The sequence below is a fragment of the Larimichthys crocea genome, chromosome XVIII, assembly GCF_000972845.2.
Source record: "Larimichthys crocea isolate SSNF chromosome XVIII, L_crocea_2.0, whole genome shotgun sequence".
In the NCBI taxonomy this organism is placed as follows: domain Eukaryota; kingdom Metazoa; phylum Chordata; class Actinopteri; family Sciaenidae; genus Larimichthys; species Larimichthys crocea.
In genome coordinates, this window is record NC_040028.1 from 1,127,925 (window position 1) to 1,148,337 (window position 20,413).

General features: G+C 46.4%; 1 protein-coding gene across 6 annotated transcripts in view; it reads left to right on the forward strand.

Annotated features, from left to right (window-relative positions):
• The first annotated feature begins 1,405 nt into the window (after window positions 1–1,405).
• ckap5 (cytoskeleton associated protein 5) overlaps window positions 1,406–20,413 on the forward strand; it is a 32,389-nt gene continuing 13,381 nt past the window's right edge. Inside the window, exons 1-24 of one of the 6 annotated variants that reach the window (XM_027290759.1) lie at window positions 1,894–2,021; window positions 3,229–3,339; window positions 3,444–3,540; window positions 5,129–5,322; window positions 12,341–12,547; window positions 12,664–12,835; window positions 12,935–13,067; window positions 13,181–13,281; window positions 13,499–13,612; window positions 13,720–13,824; window positions 14,055–14,144; window positions 15,119–15,283; window positions 15,393–15,521; window positions 15,642–15,791; window positions 15,893–15,994; window positions 16,690–16,800; window positions 17,113–17,205; window positions 17,742–17,927; window positions 18,024–18,118; window positions 18,279–18,462; window positions 18,565–18,716; window positions 19,277–19,451; window positions 19,653–19,766; window positions 20,092–20,220. In XM_027290759.1, the coding sequence (XP_027146560.1) occupies window positions 3,484–3,540; window positions 5,129–5,322; window positions 12,341–12,547; window positions 12,664–12,835; window positions 12,935–13,067; window positions 13,181–13,281; window positions 13,499–13,612; window positions 13,720–13,824; window positions 14,055–14,144; window positions 15,119–15,283; window positions 15,393–15,521; window positions 15,642–15,791; window positions 15,893–15,994; window positions 16,690–16,800; window positions 17,113–17,205; window positions 17,742–17,927; window positions 18,024–18,118; window positions 18,279–18,462; window positions 18,565–18,716; window positions 19,277–19,451; window positions 19,653–19,766; window positions 20,092–20,220 (2,958 nt within the window). In that variant the 5' untranslated portion in view covers window positions 1,894–2,021; window positions 3,229–3,339; window positions 3,444–3,483. Of the gene's footprint in view, window positions 1,744–1,891; window positions 2,022–3,228; window positions 3,340–3,443; window positions 3,541–5,128; window positions 5,323–12,340; window positions 12,548–12,663; window positions 12,836–12,934; window positions 13,068–13,180; window positions 13,282–13,498; window positions 13,613–13,719; window positions 13,825–14,054; window positions 14,145–15,118; window positions 15,284–15,392; window positions 15,522–15,641; window positions 15,792–15,892; window positions 15,995–16,689; window positions 16,801–17,112; window positions 17,206–17,741; window positions 17,928–18,023; window positions 18,119–18,278; window positions 18,463–18,564; window positions 18,717–19,276; window positions 19,452–19,652; window positions 19,767–20,091; window positions 20,221–20,413 lie in introns of those variants that run through there. The other 5 variants (XM_019274493.2, XM_019274495.2, XM_019274494.2 and 2 more) reach the window with 5 other exon arrangements.

Here is a 20,413-nt window from a genome sequence, read left to right on the forward strand (position 1 = left end):
TGAAACAAATTTGCTTGATGGAAGCAAGCGAACGCAGCAGTGTGACAGAGTTGGACACTACCAGACCTAAGAAGCCTCGTCCTTTGTCAAAGAAACTTAGTGACCTGAAACGTTCATAAACACAGATAAATATTGGAGATATTCAATTCAATCTTAAATATTGTACCTTTAACACCTAAAGCAGTATCCTAAATTGCATAATAATAATAATAATAATAATAATAATAATAATAATAATAATACATAATACATAATTAATAAATATTAGGTCAGAAACATTACACCTCTTATATTCAAACCTCAGTTTGTTGCCTCCTACTTGAGGGAGGATTTTAAAATAAGGTTGTTATTGTGAACTTTTAAAATATTTCTCTTTGACATAGTCTTTACTTTCCATTTTAATTTATATATATTAGATATATATAGTATATATATATATATATAATATATAATATAATATTATATATAATATATATGTATTTAGTTTAATAACAGCGACATCAACTCTAACTTGGCTCTTGTTTTCTTAATGGTACACAGTAAGTACTCTGTACAAGCAGGTACTCATATTTACAGTTTCTTGAAGTTTGGGTAGCAAATATGTAACCTTTATTATTATCAGAATCAGAATCAGAAATACTTTAATAATCCCAGGGGGAAATTATTTTTGTTACAATACTCCAGTTTAGGTTAAACAAGTACTCATCAATTACGAATAATATATACATATATATATATATATATATATATATATAGATTATATATATTAATAATATATATAATATAGATATAATATATATACAGGTATATACAAGATTAAATTATTATTATATTATTCAGAAATATTTTATTTGAGTGGTAATTGTCTACAGTCTGCGCCTGTGAAATTAGACTTAACGTGTCTCTCGCTGTATATTTATTTAAATATAATAGGTGTGGCGGCATTACAAAATAAACCAGTAATAGAAAGAGTTTCATAGTTAGGGGCAGGGCCTGAGTTCAGCGCAGCCAATTAGATCTTTTCCAATGATAAAGATACACGAAATGGCCCAATGAGCAAATGAATTTCATATCTTGGGGGCGGACCAAAGTTCAAATGCAGCCAATCATTGGCTTCGTCTGATGACAACTACGGAAGCTCATTAAATGATCGCTAATGAATAAATAGTAAATGCGTGAAGCCATTGATTTGGAAACACGTTTATATACACGAGTGTGCGGCGCGTGCTATGTTCCCTAGTCTGTATTTAACCGTTCACGCGCTGAGACTGTATATAAAGTCTATGAGTCGATACAGGAGCGATGTAGTCAGGGTGGTGCCGCTGTCTCCGCCCGCCACTGTCTCTCCGCCCTTGGAGGTTTTTTTAAAAAAAAAACTGCAACAAGTTGGCCGCGGGCAGCAGCAACGCACCCGGAAACTGGCGTACATTTGTGTCTAAAATAAGAGCGCGAAATTTCTCAATTGAACAGGAAGACGCAGACATAATTGAAACCGTGTTCCACGGTGTTAACTCACGTCAGGTGTTAACTGACGCAGGTGACAGGAACTAAATGCAGTTGTCGCGATAACCGAAAAACATCGCGTCGGCTGTCGGTTTTATTTTGAAACGGAAGTCACGGTTTGTCCTCACGCTGTCAACGCTTGTATAAAGCTCGACCAGGTTGCACTGTAGTAGTGATCCCACTATCAACCCCATCCAATCGGACAGCCAGCATCGATTTATCTCCGAGAGACGCAAACAGGTATCATATAATCCGAAATCAGTTATTTATTCTATCTAACGCTCGTGTTTGACCCTGACTCAGCACGCTGAGCTTCTGTGTGTCTGCAGCTGCTGTTGTGAAGTGCGTTGTCAGGCCTGGCTGGCAGTGTTGGCGCGGATGGAAGGTTAGCTCGTTCTAAGCAGCTAACGGCGGCTACTGACTGCTAGCAAACAATGAGGCCCCGCTGTGTGGACGTTTACTGGACCTAATGCGTTCATACCGTGTGTGATAACGGGATGCACAGAGGAACGCGACCTGTACGTGTTTCTGTACGGAGCGGCTTTGAGCAGAAGGAGCGGCTGAACGTGCTAACGTAGCAACCGTTAGTGTCGTTGCCAAGTTAGCTAGCCAATGGCGCTCATCTTGACTAGCTAACCAACGACAGTTAGTCAAGATGATGATGATGATGATGATGATGACGACCACTCCCTGACCGAGCGAACTGAAAACAGCATTTATGACATTAGTGAGGTCGATAACGGCACGGCTTGCAAACGTTTGTTAACCAGATCGGTTATGACGGGTTGTGTTTGAGGGTGCACGGAGGATAGCTGTCTGTCTGTCTGTCTGTCTGTCTGGGTTATGTGTAGTTAACCCGGTCTAAATTCCGTGACACTTGCAGCCTTCATGTGTTCATTCTTGTACGCAGTCAGTTCTGGCGGTTTGCTGCAGCCCTCGTTCACACACTCATAGCTGCCATAGTGGAGAAACACAATATATAACTGCAATTACCAGCTGCGATGTACTGACATATCAGTATTGTAATAGTGACGAGTTGTCGTCTGTGGTCTTGGTTATGATGTTTTGTTATAGTTCATTGATGATGAACATTACTGGTGAGATTAGTGCTTTATGACCCTGCACAGACTGTGTGCCTACTTTTCTAAATACCCAGGTCACATTGAAGGAAGTTTTCAAAATGTGTTTGGTGCTCTGTGCCCAGGGCTCTGCTCTTATTTTTGTGTCATACGTTTGAAAGTGCTGTGAAGTTTTAAGGATACTGTTGTGGAATAATCTGGCCCAAAAACTACTTGGCAGCATTAAGACTGGCTCCAAGCTGACGGTGCTCTGCAGAGATGTGGCTGATGCCCTTAGCCTGTTTACTAGACTGAGTTGGATCAATATGAAATATGAACTTATAGCCCTTCCCTGAATGTGCATTAGACAATCACATGCTCGGGCTTTCAAGTATAAAGTGAGCGACAGTGACTTTACACTTCCTTTTTATTGACAAAAGTATCTCTGAAGCACTCTTAGAGGACTAGAACTGTTACCCTGAAGTAGTGTTGTTGTCCTCACATGCATCACTGGTCAGGCTCTGGTCTTGTGTTTGCTTGTTTTGATGAAAAAATGGAAAGTGCTCTTATGTTCTACTTTTCCTTTGAGTCACTTGATAAAGTTTCAAAGCACTGATCTCGTTTGCTGTACATGAGTGGATAAAATATAATGTTTATTTGCATACAGCAGCAGAATAGGCTGTGAGGATGGTGTTATGTCTGGGCTGAACACCCTGCCAATTTGGAAATTGCAGTAAGCCATTGCAGGGCCAGTTATGGGTATCGATAGTATATAAAGGTGATATATTATTCCTCCAGCTGTAAACCACAGATAAAATGCACCATGTGCAATTCTCTCATTAATGCTTTTTTTGTTGTTGTTGTTGTTGTTTGTTTCTCCAGTTGAGTACCTTTTGGGGAAGCCTGCCCCCGACCGGCCACCATGGGGGACGAGAGTGAGTGGATGAAGCTTCCCACTGACCAAAAATGTGAACACAAGGTAACTGATTTACTGTCCCCAGTGTCCTCTCTGCAGTTTACTTCAAAGCAAGTAATGACAGGAGATCTTTGTAATATTATATTTGGTCGTATCTCCTCCAAAGAGTACACAGGGGCCCTCAGGGCTCACCATGACTGTTTTTTCATTTGCCTGCCCCAATTTTTTTTTTTGTATATATTTGAGTAATTTAATTTATGTTAACATGAAAATGACTTAAAATTTCCATTCCTGGTATTTGACTGAGCTCATTTTCAGTCCAGTGGCTTTATTTATTGAACATTACAATAACATTGTTAATTCCTGAGCTTCACTATGAATTAAACCAGCGCATGTACAGAGTCGGCCTGAAAATCCTTTTTCCCAAAAGGGTTTAACTAACTCAAATCTAATCCAACTCTCACTAGAGCCCTGTGAACCGATCTTAATATGATATACTGTAAGCATCTTAACAGCAAACAATACAGTGCCATCTAATTTTTTATTTATTTTTTGGCCTTTTCAAGTTTTATTTTGATAGAGACAGCTTGAAGAGTGACAGGAATGTGGGGGGAGAGACGGGGAATGACATGCAGGAAAGAGCCACAGGTCGGATACGAACCCTGGGCTTCTGCTTCAGTGTGCACGTACATTTTGGTATCTGGAGTGGCAAGCTTACAAAGACAACCCAGCCAGTTGGACTGGTCAGATAATATGGCTTTTAATGGGCTGCTTTAGCTCCCCTTCCTACGTAAGGAGCCAGCTCATGAGAATTAAGGCTGTGCCTACAGCTTTAAAACGAACCCCGCTAAGTTTAACTGGTTTGTAATACTACATAGAGGATCACACATGGGGGGGCTACAGTAATCACTAAACTAGTTCTTGCTTGACTGACGTTTTATATTGGACTCCCTAGCCCTGCTCCCGCCTGTGCTGAATCAGTGTTGATTCAACCACCTGGACCTCCTACTTGGGCCTACCCCTGTATACACAGAATCTATTTGTGTATGAAATACAAATATAAGCACATAATTATTTTGAAAGTTTAAAAAAAAAAAAAGTACTTCCAGCATGTATTGTTAAACACTCTGATCACATGAGCCACAGAGCTAAATTTAGACTCCACAGCCAAATGCGATCAGTGGTAAAATGGAACCATAGCAAGAAGAATAATAAGCAGACTGACCACAGGCTAAACTCAATTTCCTGTGCTGCTGTCATGTAACATTACCGAATGCTCTTTTTAAATGCTGAAAGCCTTTTTTATTTTATTTTTTTATTTATTATTTTTTGTACACCATCAAACCACGTCAACTCAGCCTGTTTGGCAGGCCTTTGCTTAAAACTCCCAAATGAACCCAGGAAGAAAAGCCAGCCAACAACTTGTTTAGTGTACACTGGACAAAAAACAACATACTGTATGATGGCCACTATAGATGTAGGTCACCTCCCTTCATTATACAGACATCCTTCTTCCCACTGGAAATGGAAATTTGTTTCCATGTTTCTTTCCTCTGAGCATCGCTGACTAGTTTAGACAAACACAGTTGATTTAACTTTGTACACCACCCTTTCAGTTCTTCACCCTTTTCTGACTGTTCCTCTTCTTCAGGTGTGGAAAGCCCGTCTGAACGGTTATGAAGAAGCTCTGAAATTGTTCCAGAGGATAGAAGATGAGAAGAGTCCAGAGTGGGGGAAGTACCTAGGACTGATAAAGAAGTTTGTCACTGACTCTAATGCTGTGGCTCAGCTTAAAGGCCTGGAGGCTGCCCTAGCCTTCGTTGAGAATGCCCATGTAGCTGGCAAGTAAGTGAACAGTTTAAGAATTACATCTGCAAGTTTGTTTCAAAGGTGGGTTGGTATTGTTTAAGGTACCAGCTAGACAATGAAATACAGTCCAGTTGAGTTATAGATGCCGGTACACCAGAACAGTGCATAAGTTTGCAGTCATCACAGACATGAATTTACACCTAACAGTACAACCCCACCCACCATTTACTTGTAAGGCAATAGTTACAAAGGCAGTGGATGTGATCAATCTAAATCAAATGCAGCTATTATATTAGTTCTGTCTGTCAAGTCAAAAGGTCCACTGTGTGACTGGTCTGAGCACAATGGAGCAGGTGACCTCTGAAGTCTGTGTGGCCGCACTGTTGGTAGTCAGAACTAACCGGCTTTGCACATTAATGCACCCTGTTGAGAGTTTCTGTACCAGTATGTACAGGCCTAATGTTACACGATGAGAGGCACTCCTGCTGTAAGATAGCACAGCCTGAACAACATGTGAGCGTGTGTTATGTTTACTGACACAGATCACTGTTTGTGGCAACGCTTCCTCTGTGTCTGTGAAAATTTTAATACTTAACCAGGCTACATGAGGTTAGAAACAAGTCTCTGTTCAGAGCTGCACTTCTGACAAAGTAACAATGCAAAAACCATTCACAACTGAACATCATTATAATCCATAAGCGACAGATACAAATCATAAACAGAAGTCAGTCTCCTAATTCAGATTTTTCTTTTAAAGAACTGCAAATGACAGCATAAACATTTTAGTAAATTTTCTGTGTCGTAAACTACTGATGGAGACGGGTCAGTACCACCTTTTAGTTTTTACTCACAACAAACTACTTTAATCTGTGCACCTTGAATATTTCTTTGCTCTTCCATCACAGAAAACTGAACATCTATGGACAAGCAAGACATTTGAGGAAACACCGATCAGCATGTTTATTATTTTTCTGATGTTTAATGTACTGAACAACTAAATGAACCAGCCCTGTCTCAATGTGACATTTGAAAATGGTGGAGCACGGTCTTGCAGTGATCTGCTTTTCTACTGAGCAGTGATTTCTTTTTTTTTTTTTTGGGCTGTTCTTCTTCATAATATTCACTCGGTGTCTCGCTATGGGATGCAGCCTCCTGCAGCCCTGATAGAAGCATTTATCTCAATCCGCCAATCCTGATTGGCCGGTGAATGTGTTCATCCGCGCCGCACCCAGTAGTCCCATCTACTATATATAGTGTGCGCGGATAACATTCCCCTAATTCAAAACCTCTTCTCACCTGAGAGCTTATCTCACGTCAGAGCTTTTCACTAGCTTAACTGTTCACCAGACGGATCTTTGCTAGCTTCCGTCACCGGACGCTAGTGTTGTGCTCTGGCTTCTGCCTTGTCCGTTCATACCAGACCGGACCGGTAAGTATCCTTTCCGTCCCCACCACGGACGCTCGCACGGTCGAGCTAAGTTAGCACACCAGCTACCCCCTCGACCCCACGCTAGCACACCAGCTAGCCACGACCCTTTTCTCCACTAGCACTCCAGCTTGTTGGCGAAATGGAAACCATTAAAAATCCTCACACCAGAGGAGACTCTCGGCTCTGTTGCTGCGGGAACAAAATTTCAGGGAGGGACACCCACCCGGTGTGCAGTACCTGCCTGGGGGTTGACCACGGCAGGTTAGCCCTCGAAATTCCCGGGTCCTGTGGACACTGCAAAGTGTTCACGGTCAAGAGCCTCAGACGCAGGCTAGCCCGCCAAGCTAGCCTCGCGGACCGTGACCCGTTTCTCCCCACTGCTGACCTAGGCGCAGCCGCGGAGGAAGACGAGGTCATGGCCGGGGAAGTTCCGGAGACTGGCTACGACTGGGCCGCCCAGTGCGAGCAGCTCCGAGCTCCCCCGTTTCCAGAGGAAGACGTGCTGGAAATTGGCCTCACAGAGGATGACGATGACGCCTCGTTCCTCATATCAGAGGACGAGGAGGAAGACGACACCTTCGTGGCCCCAGCCCTGGCTGAAAAGCCGAAGCTGCCCGAGTCTACCAACAGGGAGGAAGGCGGGGTGAGCTCTCCAGCTCCCTCCCTCCATGTGGACCTGCTCAGCACGTGCAAACGTGCGGCAGAGAAGCTGGAGGTCCCCTGGCCGGTTGCAGTAGCGGAGCCTACCCGGTCCCGCTATGAAGGCAAGCGGCTCCCCCTGGCCCGTAGTGCGGTAAAACAGCTTCTTCCCGTCTTCCCCGAGTTGCTGGCCGAGCTGTCCAAAACTTGGAATAACTGCCCGTACAGCAACAGGAGCCCCATCCCGGGCGCAGCATCCCTCGACTGCGAGGCGATGGAAGCCCAGGGTCTCCTCTCGATGCCTCCGGTGGAAGCCCCCGTAGCTGCGCATCTCTGCCCGGGCAGCACGAGCCAGCTATCTGCGGCCTCCTCCAGGCGTCCGACGCTGCCAACCAAGCCCGAGCGGTTCCAGTCTGCACTGGCCGAGAGGGCGTATAAGGCAGCCGCCCTTTCGGCCAGGGCTCTCAGCGCTCTCTCCATCCTCACTGCCTATCAGGCAGAGCTGTTTGGGGCATCCGCTGACGAGCAGGACCCCGACGCGTGGGAGGAAACGGCGGTCATCGCCGATTTGTCCCTCCGCATCCAGCGCGTCTCAGTCCAGGCCACGGGCAGGGTGATGGCGACCCTCGTCATTCAGGAGCGAGCGAGATGGCTCAGCCTCGCTAACTTGACTGACAGGGAGCGGGATGACATACTGGATATGCCAATTGTCCCGGAGGGTGTTTTCGGCTCTGCATTGGCCACGATGCAGCAGCGATGTGAGGCAAAGAAGAAGGACAACGAAGCCCTGAAACTTTGTCTCCCTCGAAAAGCACCAACACCGTCACCTCCAGTGCAGCGCAAATCGTTTGCTCAAGCTGCCTCTCAGCCGCCGCATTTCAAGATGCCGAAGCGGCCGCAGCAGCTCGGCCCGCCCCTCCCTCCGAGGAGAGAGCCCGGAGCCAGCTGGCACAGAAAATCTCCTGCCCCGACCGCAGTCCCACCGCCGCCCCCAGCCGCCGCGGCCTCGGTCCCCCAGGCGAGGAAGAAGAAGAGAGCGGCCTGACAGCCTTCCTCTCTTCGGGTGGAGCGTCCTGCCGTTCCCCGTTATGCAGGCCCACCGTTCTGGCTTTTTCGTGTGCGCCCCACGCCGCCGCTGCCCACCCCAGAGCCGGTCCGCGGGAGGAGAGACATCGCCTCGGAGGTTTGCGCTGTTGCGCCCCGAGCAAAATGTCCGCAAGCACACACATACACACATGTCCCCAAACGTGTGAAAATAAAAAGAAATCTGTCACAGCCAGGCCACGAGCCGAGGGTGCAGATAGCAAAAAAAGCCAAAATGAACAAAAATACCCTGTCTATAAGCAGTGTGGCCACCAAGCCCTCTGCGGCTCTGCCCCCGGGATAGGCATCACCATCCTCGGGGAGCAGAGCGACAGGTCCCGCCGCTCCTGCGGCGATGCCCAGGGGTTATTTCCCCGCTCTACCGCAAGGGGGCACCACAGCACCGCTGTCGGGACCTCCCGTGATAGAGCAGGGGCTGCAATGCGCTTCTCCTCTTTCTCTCAAGTGGGAGAATTGGAAAGCAACCGCAGCTTCACCGTGGGTGTTACGCACAATTTCTCGGGGATACAGGCTCCAATTCGCCGCTGTCCCTCCCCGTTTCTCCGGCGTAATACAGTCACGAGCACAGGGAGAATTAGCTCGAATCTTACAGGAGGAAATCCTCTCTCTGTTAGAAAAAAGAGCCATTTCTGTCGTATCTCCCGAACACAGTCTGTCAGGTTTTTACTCCAGATGTATCCTCGTTCCCAAACGGGGGGGAAGAGGAATCCGCCCTATTCTGGACCTGCGGGCCCTGAACAAATTTCTGCGGAAATACAAATTCAGGATGCTGACACATGCGGCACTGCTGCGTCTAGTAAGACCGAACGATTGGTTTTCGTCCGTGGATCTGAAAGACGCGTATTTCCACATTCCCATTTACCCCCCTCACAGACAATATCTCCGATTCGCCTTTCGGGGGGTGTGCTACGAATACCGTGTGCTCCCATTCGGCCTGTCTCTCAGCCCGAGGGTTTTCATACGGTGCACAGAGGCCGCTGTGGCCCCGCTCAGACGCCGGGGCATACGGCTGGCCACATATTTGGACGACTGGCTCCTGCTGGCGCAGTCAGAACAGGAGGCCAGGGTTCACACGCACATTGTCACGGAACACCTAATAAATTTGGGTTTTGTGATAAATATGGAGAAGAGCCAACTCTCTCCGACGCAGGAGATATGCTTTCTAGGATTATCCCTGCGCTCCGTGCCATTCACTGCTCGCCTCTCGGAGGAGAGAGTGAAAGCTTTCAAAGCGTGCCTCGCGCGCTTCAGTCGACACAGGTCTGTCCAGTTCAGACTGTGTCTTCGGCTGCTGGGTCTGATGGCTTCAGCCATCCTCGTGACCCGCCTCGGCCGTCTTCACATGCGGGAATTTCAGCGCTGGGTCGCTTCGCTCAGGCTGGATCCCGTGCGTCATGGTGCACGGTGGATAACGGTCACAGCAGACTGCGTGACGGCTCTGCGCCACTGGCGGGCCCCATCTTTCCTGACTCAGGGGGTGTCCATGGGCACTGTCTCGTCCAGAAAGGTGGTCACCACGGACGCCAGCCTATCCGGCTGGGGTGGCATTTACGAGGGCAGGTTTGTGAGAGGACGCTGGAGCCAGGCTCTCCAACGTCTTCATATAAACTTTCTCGAGCTCTCAGCTGTGTTTCTGTCTCTGAAACACTTCCTTCCGTTCCTCTCGGGCCGCCACGTCCTGGTGAGGACGGACAACACAACGACAGTAGCGTATATCAACCGTCAAGGGGGGTTGCGCTCTCGTGTGTTGCACACTCTGGCACGCAAACTGATCATCTGGAGCAGTGTGCACTTTCTTTCCCTGAGGGCGACTCACGTCCCGGGGACCCTGAACACAGGTGCCGACCTGCTGTCCAGGGGCGCGCCGATGTACGGGGAATGGATGCTGCACCCGCAGGTCATGGAGCAGATATGGGCGCGCTACAGCCGCGCCAGAGTAGATCTGTTCGCGTCCAGAGAAAACGCTCAGTGCGAGCTGTTCTTCTCTCTACGCACTCTGGACGCTCCCCTGGGCGTAGACGCACTAGCGCACGCTTGGCCGCACGAGCTGCTCTACGCGTTTCCTCCACTGGCCCTGATACCCCCCACTCTCGCCAGGGTGAGGGGGCACAATCACAGGCTGATCCTGATAGCTCCACACTGGCCAGCGCTGCACTGGCTAGCGGAGATACATCAGATGCTATGCGCCCAGCCTTGGCAGCTGCCGGTGCGCAGGGACTTGCTCTCGCAGGGCGGGGGGACGGTGTTCCACCCGCACCCGGAGCGACTGCAACTGTGGGCCTGGCCCGTGAGTGGTTCAATTTGACCACTGCTGGGTTTCCGCAGAGTGTGGTTAACACTATACAAAACGCCAGAGCTCCATCCACTAGGTCTCTGTACGACTCTAAGTGGGGAGTGTTTGAGCGGTGGTGTCTCGAACGAGGCCACATCCCTTTTCAGTGTTCTGTGCCAGCGATACTGTCGTTTTTGCAGGACCTGATTGATAAAGGAAAAGCCTTTTCCACGGTTAAGGTTTATCTGGCGGCTATAGCGGCCTGCCATATAGGATTTGGGGACAAAACAGCGGGCCAACACCCTTTGGTGTGCCGGTTTATGAGGGGCGCGCGTAGGCTGCTCCCTGTCTCCAGACCACTAATACCTCCGTGGGATTTAGCGGTGGTTCTGGAGGGGCTTAAAGGCCCCCCATTTGAGCCATTGCTGGAAGCGAGTCTCAAACACCTGTCCCTTAAGACGGTGCTGTTACTGGCTCTCGCCTCTGCGAAGCGAGTGAGTGATATCCATGCGCTCTCTGTGAGCCCTGCGTGCGCGCAGTTCGCCCCGGGGAACACACGTATGGTTCTGAAGCCCAACCCGGTCTTTGTACCTAAGGTGGTGGGCTCATGTTCCCCGATTGAGCTCGCAGCGTTCGCCGCTTCTCCTGGAGAGCAGCGAGCGCACATGCTGTGTCCGGTTCGAGCTGTGCGCTCTTATATGGACAGAACACAGAACATCAGGAGGAGCGATCAGCTGTTTGTCTCCTGGGCTGAACCCCGAAAGGGACAGCCGGTCACAAAGCAGCGCCTCGCCCACTGGGTGGTGGAGGCTATAGCTTTGGCGTATACGAGCAGGGGACTGCAGCCGCCGGCGGGTGTGCGTGCGCACTCTACCCGCGGGATGGCCGCATCCTGGGCTTTATTTAGGGGAGTGTCTGTTCAGGACATTTGTTCAGCAGCGAGTTGGTCCTCGCCTCTGACTTTTGTCCGGTTCTACATGCTTGATGTGTCAGGGCCGTGCGTGGCAAGCGCGGTCCTGGAGTCCTAACTGGAACCCATGGACCCTCCCCACTGGCTGGTACTTGTTCGATAAGCTGTCTGGCAATACGGGAGCTACCATATCCCATAGCGAGACACCGAGTGAATATTATGAAGAAGAACGTTTGGTTATCTAACATAACCTCAGTTCTTAGAATAATATGAGCGAGGTGTCTCGCCAGACGACCCTTCTTGCTGGGCGGTGAGAAGAGGTTTGCTTATTGAATTAGGGGAATGTTATCCGCGCACACTATATATAGTAGATGGGACTACTGGGTGCGGCGCGGATGAACACTTTCACTGGCTAATCAGGATTGGCGGATTGAGATAAATGCTTCTATCAGGGCTGCAGGAGGCTGCATCCCATAGCGAGACACCTCGCTCATATTATTCTAAGAACTGAGGTTATGTTAGATAACCAAACGTTTTTGTGTTGGACGTCAGTAATATGAAATAAACATGGTTGGCAATAAAATCCAGATGTCTCTGACCTTTGGAAATGCCCACATATGTCAACCTTAGTCATAAGAAGGCATCCATATGTTTGTCCAGTGTGTCCTCACAGGATGCGTTTGTATGTGCTTTGCTACAGGACGACAGGAGAGGTGGTGTCGGGCGTGGTGACCAAAGTGTTCAACCAGCCAAAGGCCCGAGCTAAGGAACTGGGCACAGACATCTGTCTGATGTACATTGAGATCGAGAAGGCTGAGGTGGTTCAAGATGAGCTCCTCAAAGGACTGGACAACAAGAACCCCAAGATAGTGGTGGCTTGCATCGAGGCGCTCAGGAAGGCTCTCAGGTCAGTGCTAGACTCAGGGTTGACCACACGCAAGAAAACCTTCATGTAAACACACTATATTGTGTCAGTGACACTAACCATTTATCACCTCTTGGTTGGTTGTCATCCTCCCACAGTGAGTTTGGATCGAAGATCGTGACGTTGAAGCCTGTAGTGAAGGTTTTACCCAAACAGTTTGAGTCCAGAGAGAAGGCGGTGAGAGACGAAGCAAAGCTTCTTGCTGTGGAGATTTATAAATGGATCCGAGATGTCCTGAGACCTCCACTGCAAAACATTAACTCTGTGCAGGTGGGTCACACTCAACATCATTACACACATTCACCCACTCTTCTAATACTCTGCTTTGAGAATTAAGTTAAACAATGGCTGTTTGCTCTGTCCATGCAGCTGAAGGAGCTGGAGGAGGAGTGGGTGAAGCTGCCTTCATCTCCTCCCAAGCAAAGCCGGTTCTTGCGCTCACAGCAGGACATGAAAGCGAAGTTTGAACAGCAACAAGCCCAAGGAGCAGATCAGTCTGATGGTAGGTTTGACTGCTTGCTGAACTGGTAATTCATCCATTGATACAAAAGTTTCTTTGTTGCTTTCCTTTGCTGAGTTACAGTCCGGTACCATCTCTATCTGTTCCTCTTTCAGGAGAGGATGATGCGGGCACAGTAGCAGCAGTGGATCCTTATGAACTGCTGGAAGCTGTGGAGATTCTGTCCAAGATGCCCAAAGATTTCTTTGAGAAAATAGTAAGCTTATTTAACTATGCAGATGACTCTGTTAACTCGCCCAGCCTCCTCTTGGGTTGCCTCCTAAGGTATCCAAAGACTAGTAGTGATTTGCTTAGTTTAGGTTCTACTACCCAAACTTGCAGAAGCGGAAAAATGATAAGTGTGCAGTGTGTAACTTTTTGGAATGAAGCTTTTGAGCCCTAAATGTTGCACATGTGATGTTGTGTTTCTGCAGGAAGCTAAAAAGTGGCAGGAGAGAAAAGAAGCCCTGGAGGCTGTCGAGGCTCTGACCAAGAATCCCAAACTAGAGAATGGAGACTATGGAGACCTCGTCAGAGCACTGAAAAAGGTAAAGTACTTTGATGGCTCGTTTTACATGTCTCTGTGTGAAAATGTACAAAGTTTCTTTGGTCGAGGGAATCTTTACGTTGTACGCTAACTAGTTTTATGTTACAGGTTGTGGGGAAAGATGCTAATGTGATGCTGGTGTCAGTGGCAGCTAAATGCCTGGCTGGATTGGCCACTGGTCTCAGGAAGAAGTTTGGCACATATGCAGGACAAGTAAGTTAAAGGAATCCCTTCATATTATGACCACCATATTGTTACTTTTTCTAACACTTCAAAGAAGTGTCATCCACCTTTTATCAGCTGATTCTTACCAAGACTATTCAAATATTGACTTGTGCAATGATACAACAGTCTCACTCAAGTAAAACCTCTGAATCACAGTACTATTCCATACTTTAAAGTCACCGATTGCTGCTAAATTGGAGTTCTGTGTGTGTGTTCAGGTGGTTCCAACTATTCTGGAGAAGTTCAAGGAGAAGAAGCCTCAGGTTGTTCAGGCCCTCCAGGAGGCAATTGACGCCATCTTCCTCACTGTACGTATTGTCTCAATACTTCCATGAAATATTTAGTAGTGAGCAGGTCTTCTTGAACCATCCAACGAAATGTGAAAGGGCAGAAGTAATGGAAGAAGTAGCTACTTTGACAAGCTCAGGAAGGGCAAAAACACAGACTGTGTGAGGTTCTCTGATCTCCTTCCACCTCTGGATTGTGTAGTTTCTGTAGGATGTGGACCGGTCTGAACATGCACATTAGGCTGAGAGCCAGTGCCCCTTAATATGCACACACTTTCACTTCAAATAAATCCACAAAGCCTGTCCTTATACATGAAATGATTCCAGCAGAAACCGCACAGGCACCAGGAGTTTGTACACAGGCTCAGTCTCAGCCCAGTTATAAAGTGTTTACTGAGTGGACACAGTGCCGGTGTCTCTCCCTCTGTTTAATAGACTTTCGCACAAACCTATTGGTGTATTTCACTGTCTGTGTGTGTTTGTCATCACGGCAAAATGTGCTCCTGGAGATTTTCAGATTTTTAGAATCACGACCTCCACAGAGTAATCGGGTTGTTGTTTTTTTTTAAATTTTTTTTATTTAGTTCAATTGATCTGTTGTAGGATTGTAGTGAAATTTATCTATTAATCTAGTCACCTGCCTTTAATTTTTGAGATGAATTGATTTAAATCACTCTACAAAATCTAACATAAGCTGTTTTCCATTTGAATCTGTTATGCATATAGTGATTTTGTTTAAACTTTATTTACTGGATGAATTTTTCTACACCAGAGTCTAAGTGCCCTGAACATGTCCTCCTCACATTACTGTTGAAGCCGTTGTTTTGCATTCAGCCTCTCATATCAACTTCTGCTATTTATAGAACACTTTACTAACTCTCCAGTCCAGCTTCTAATGCGTTCCAGAACACACCCTGATCTAAGACAAATACATTGATGGATTATGTTCCTGTAGTTCATACAGTATCATATTCATTCCGACATCTTTTTTCCAGACCACTCTCCAGAACCTGTCGGAGGACGTCCTCGGTGTGATGGACAATAAGAACCCTTCCATTAAGCAGCAGGCCTCTCTGTTTCTGGCCCGCTCCTTCCGACACTGCACACAGGCCACGCTGCCCAAGAGTGTCCTCAAACCCCTCTGTGCTGCTCTCCTCAAGGTACACATAACACCGGCTCATGATGTCTTCACTGTCACTACATTTTCCTTTTTCTTTTTTTTTTTTTTTCTTTTTTACAATGTACCTGCACTTTTCCCTTTAATCTTAGCAAGTGAATGACTCGGCTCCAGAGGTGCGTGATGCTGCCTTTGAAGCACTAGGGACAGCCATGAAAGTGGTGGGAGAGAAAGCTGTGAACCCTTTCCTGACTGACTTGGATAAACTCAAACTGGATAAGGTACAGATCTGTGGAAGGAGGGAGGGAATAGAAACACTCATAGGATGAGAAGATCAATTCAAACCTGTTTTTAATTATCAATAACTGCTAACCGCTGTCCTGTATCGTTTGTCTCAACAGATAAAGGAGTCTGCTGATAAAGTGGAGCTTCCGGGGAAAAAGAGTAGTGGTGGAGGGGTGGACAAGAAGCCAGCAGTTAAAGCTCCTCCTGCTGCCGAAGCTCCTTCCAAGTCCTCTGCTCCACCTAGGAAGGCTCAAACTGCTACCAAGGTATACTCAGAGCAATGCCTTCATTTATTTATTGGTTTACAGACCAAATGACTTCGAGCTGTTCACAGTTGTTCTTGAAACATGGTGTCTCTTTTCTGCAGGCGGCAGCAGGTCCACCTAAAAAAGGAAAAGCAACCAATGCAGCAGGTGGCAAAAACAAGAAGGCTGCTGAGAATAGAGACATCACAGAGACTGAACTGTCTGTAAGTCATACATTTATCTTTCACATGGAGCTTGTGCATGCAGTATAGATCCCAATATACCACTAACCCCACCCACCTCTTTTCATCAGACTACTGCTGTTTTTGTTTGGAAGGTTTCCTGAGAGAAGATGGTTTTAATCCCTAAAATGTTTTTTTCTTCATGTTCCATCACTCAGACTCTCATCAGGCTCTTTAAGCCATCAGAATGATTTTCTCTAGCTGATCTGGTCATCATTAGGTATTTAAGCACTGAAGCTCGCTGTTGGAGCAATTGTTCTCATTATTTATTCATTCTTATTTTTCTCTGATAAAAGTGTCTGTGCAGCAAAAACTGTCAAACCAAAAGTCTTCAAATGTGATTTGGACTACAAAACCAGAACACTTCTCACGTGTTTTATAGAGATGAGTTACTGTTGTAGCGGTCTTCTCTTTCTGTAATAGAAAACCCAGTTTCTTCTTATCTTAGGGTTAACCATCTCACTTAACCTACTTTCTGAAACGTGGCAAGGATCTATTCTGTCATGATGAGCACTGGCTTTCTTATTGCTCGGATTCAGTGAGTCTGAAACGCTGACAGAAATTATGAATGATCTGCCACCTACATCCTCTCCATTCTTAACATCAATGAGTTGTTTCTGTGTGCCACTGTCGTAATTTCCGCTGATTTAAATCTTGTCTGTGTGTTGTCATGTCAGCCTGAGGTGTGTGAGGACCTAGCAGCAGGTGTACTTCCTGCCTCCTGTCTACAGCAGCTGGACTCGTCAAACTGGAAGGAGAGACTGGCCAGCATGGAGGAGTTTCAGAGGGTGAAGTCTTTTTCTTTCTTCCCTGAGTGTGAATGTTCATCAATCACTTTGATCATCTTCACAAGACACAAATGAATATATTCTGTTAAAAGCTGCAAGGATTTAATTAGTAGTCGATTGACAGAAATTAAAAAACTATTTTGACAATCAGTAGTTTGTTTCTAGCGTTTAATGTGACAGAGTATCAGTGTTAAAGAAACCCATGTTGAGTTTTCAGTGAGAAATAATCTGTTGAAGCCTGGCACGTCACTAAGCTGTTAATAATTGATAATGTGCAGGAATGTTAATCCATGCTTTCATTTCTGCCTCTAGGCTGTTGAGACCATGGATAAGGCCGTGATGCCCTGCCAGGCCTTAGTCAGGATGTTGGCCAAGAAACCGGGCTGGAAGGAGACCAACTTCCAGGTAATTGTCTCAGTTACAGCAGCTGATGTTTCACTGACTCTGTGGAGGCAATGTTTCCACAACGCTTCAAGTGAGTTTTCCTTACTTGGTGATTTATGGTTGGGTTTGACTTTGACAGTAGCTCTTTTGATTGCATTGGTATAAGAAATATGAAGTCAATTTGTAGGAGTCCATAAACCAGGTTGTGATTTAGAGTTTTTATCATGAAATTTATATATCTTTAGAAATTATGTATTAGCCCAAATGTTTAACTTGGTATTATGTAAATATATGAACCTCAATCTGTAGTTTCTACCCAGCACAGGACATTCCCGGCAGACAGCTGCTTAACTTGAGGAGCCTCACAAACTGAGCAGACTGACTGAAAAGATAATTATTATTTATTTTTATTAGTTAGTTCCATTGTGGTCTGCAATCACTAACAATATTTAATTTCATTTAGTAAAAGTCTTCAGTGGTCCTGAACCAGATGGCTGTCATGAAAAGAGTGATTGGCTGCATCCGTTCCAATGTTGTGCTCTCGTTTCCCTGTGCAGGTGATGCAGATGAAGCTGCACATCGTGGCTCTCATAGCCAAGAGAGGACAGTTCTCAAAAACGTCAGCCTCTGTCGTTTTGGACGGTTTGGTGGACAAGGTTGGAGACGTCAAATGTGGTGGGAATGCCAAAGAGGGACTGACTGCTATTGGAGAAGCCTGCTCACTACCGTGGACTGCAGAACAGGTTTTTAGCCTTTTCCTCTGGACAGAAGAACTCTTAATCTTTCAGTGTTAGTAGATGTTGATGAGTATGCTGTATTTATTTTCATTTTGTTGTCAGGTTGTGTCTATAGCGTTTGCACAGAAGAACCCCAAAAATCAAGCAGAGACCCTCAACTGGCTGGCAAATGCCATGAAGGAGTTCGGCTTTGCTGGGTAATTTCCAATCTTTATGATGATAGTGATGGTGGTGGTGGTGATTATTGAAGAATTCAAAAACTGAACTGCATTTTAGATTCCTTCAATTCTTAAGGCAAATGGGAAGTTATTTCTGCATGTCAGGGGTATTTGTTGACCTTTGACCTCTCCTCTCCAGTATCAACGTGAAGGGTTTCATCAATAATGTGAAGACCGCTCTTGGAGCGACTAACCCTGCTGTGCGGACAGCGGCCATCACCCTGCTAGGAGTCATGTACCTCTACATGGGAGCTCCGCTGCGCATGTTTTTTGAAGACGAGAAGCCTGCTCTCCTCTCACAGATAGATTCTGAGTTTGAGAAGGTAGGCACTCTCTGTGTGGATCAGAGAATAGAAGTTAATTTATTTTCTATTGTTAATAACACGTGGAAAATAAAATGAGTCGTGTTCGTGTCTCCTTCACAGATGCAGGGCCAGTCTCCACCAGCTCCAATCCGATTCACCAAGAAGGCCGCGGCGGCAGCAGCGGAGGAGGATGGTGATGATGGAGACGAGCAGGAAGAAGATGGTAGTGGAGGACAGGACATCATGGACCTACTGCCTAGAACAGATATCAGGTAGCCAAACACAAATGAACAAAAGGATTAAATTTCTGAGAACAATAAATCAGTCAAGAGTGGATAAGTCTTCAAAGCTTAAGTGAATCTCTCTATCTATGGACAATTTATTTACATCATTTAACTATGAAGAAGGTGATTTACTTTATTAACCCCTTAATGGGAAAACTCCTTTTCACTCATTGTTTCTGCACATAGGCACAAAATATAACCACACACAGGGCTTATAGACATGGACATGTGAAGTGATGGACTGCCACACAGTGGTTTAGGGATTCAGTACCCTCAGCAGTGCAAAGGAGGTAAACTGGCCTCCCTCTGGTTCCTACAACCTGAGCTACTGCCACCCCACCACAACAACAACAACAACAACAACAACAACTTGAAACAACAGGATTAAAAAGCACTGTGTCCTGTGCTCTGTCTAATACCAGATTAGACCAGACAAGTCCAAGTCAAGAGTTCTGTTCCAAGACTAAAGTGGCCTTGACTACCCTGTCTTTATTTATGTGCACAGTATTGTACCTGATTTCTCTCTTCCCTTCCCTTCTGTCTTTAAGTGATAAGATCACATCCGATCTGGTGTCTAAAATTGAGGATAAGAACTGGAAGATCAGAAAGGAGGGACTAGATGAGACTGCAGCCATTATCTCTGAGGCCAAGTTCATCACAGCCAACATCGGAGAGCTGCCACTGGCCCTGAAAGGACGACTTGGCGATTCCAACAAGATCCTGGTGTGTGTGTGTGTGTGTGTGTGTGTGTGTGTGTGTGTGTACGTGTGTGTGTGTGTGTGTGTGTGTGTACATCCTGTGTGCTCTGAACTGGCTAGTCAGAATTCACAATCCAGATCTTGTTTAACTGTAGAGAAGGATTTTAAAAAAAAAAAAAAAAAATACTTCTCACAGTAATGACATGGAAATGTTTGTGTTCTTCAGGTCCAACAGACCCTGACCATCCTGCAGCAGCTGGCTACAGCCATGGGACCTGGACTCAAGCAGCATGTCAAAACACTAGGAATCCCTGTCATCACTGTACTGGGAGACAGCAAGGTAACACACAAACACACACACAACCCACAGTAACACAGAACGCACACTCAGCAGCAAAGGTGATACAGTGTTTATGTTATAAATGCTCATGTCTTTACATCTCAATGTAATAAAACGACACTATACTGTATATGAATGTATAGCACAGGTCAGGCATACTGATGGAACATGAATGACTAATACTGGAATGTGTGAACTACTGTAACCTGTGATGAAAAGGGTCAAATAAATGGCATGAAGAGGCATGACGATGTGTTGGTCCAGGGACAGTGTCACATCCCTGACTGTATGGTGATGATGGACATGTCTCTCTGTTCCTCTGCAGCCTAATGTAAGGGCAGCTGCCATGACCACCCTGCAGGCCTGGGTGGAACACACTGGCATGAAGGATTGGCTGGAAGGAGAAGACCTATCAGAGGAGCTGAAGAGGGAGAATCCCTTCCTACGGCAGGAAGTACGCACAGATACACAAACTCTCGACTTCACTCTTCTTCAGAAAGTAGAAAGTGAAATATAGACATGATACTGATCAGAGACCCATTAAATCTCATCTCATCTTGGGGCGGTCGGTGGCGTAGTGGGTTAAGCGGCCGCCTCGTGTGTAAGAGGCTATAGTCCTCGCTGCAGCTGGCCCCGGTTCGAATCCC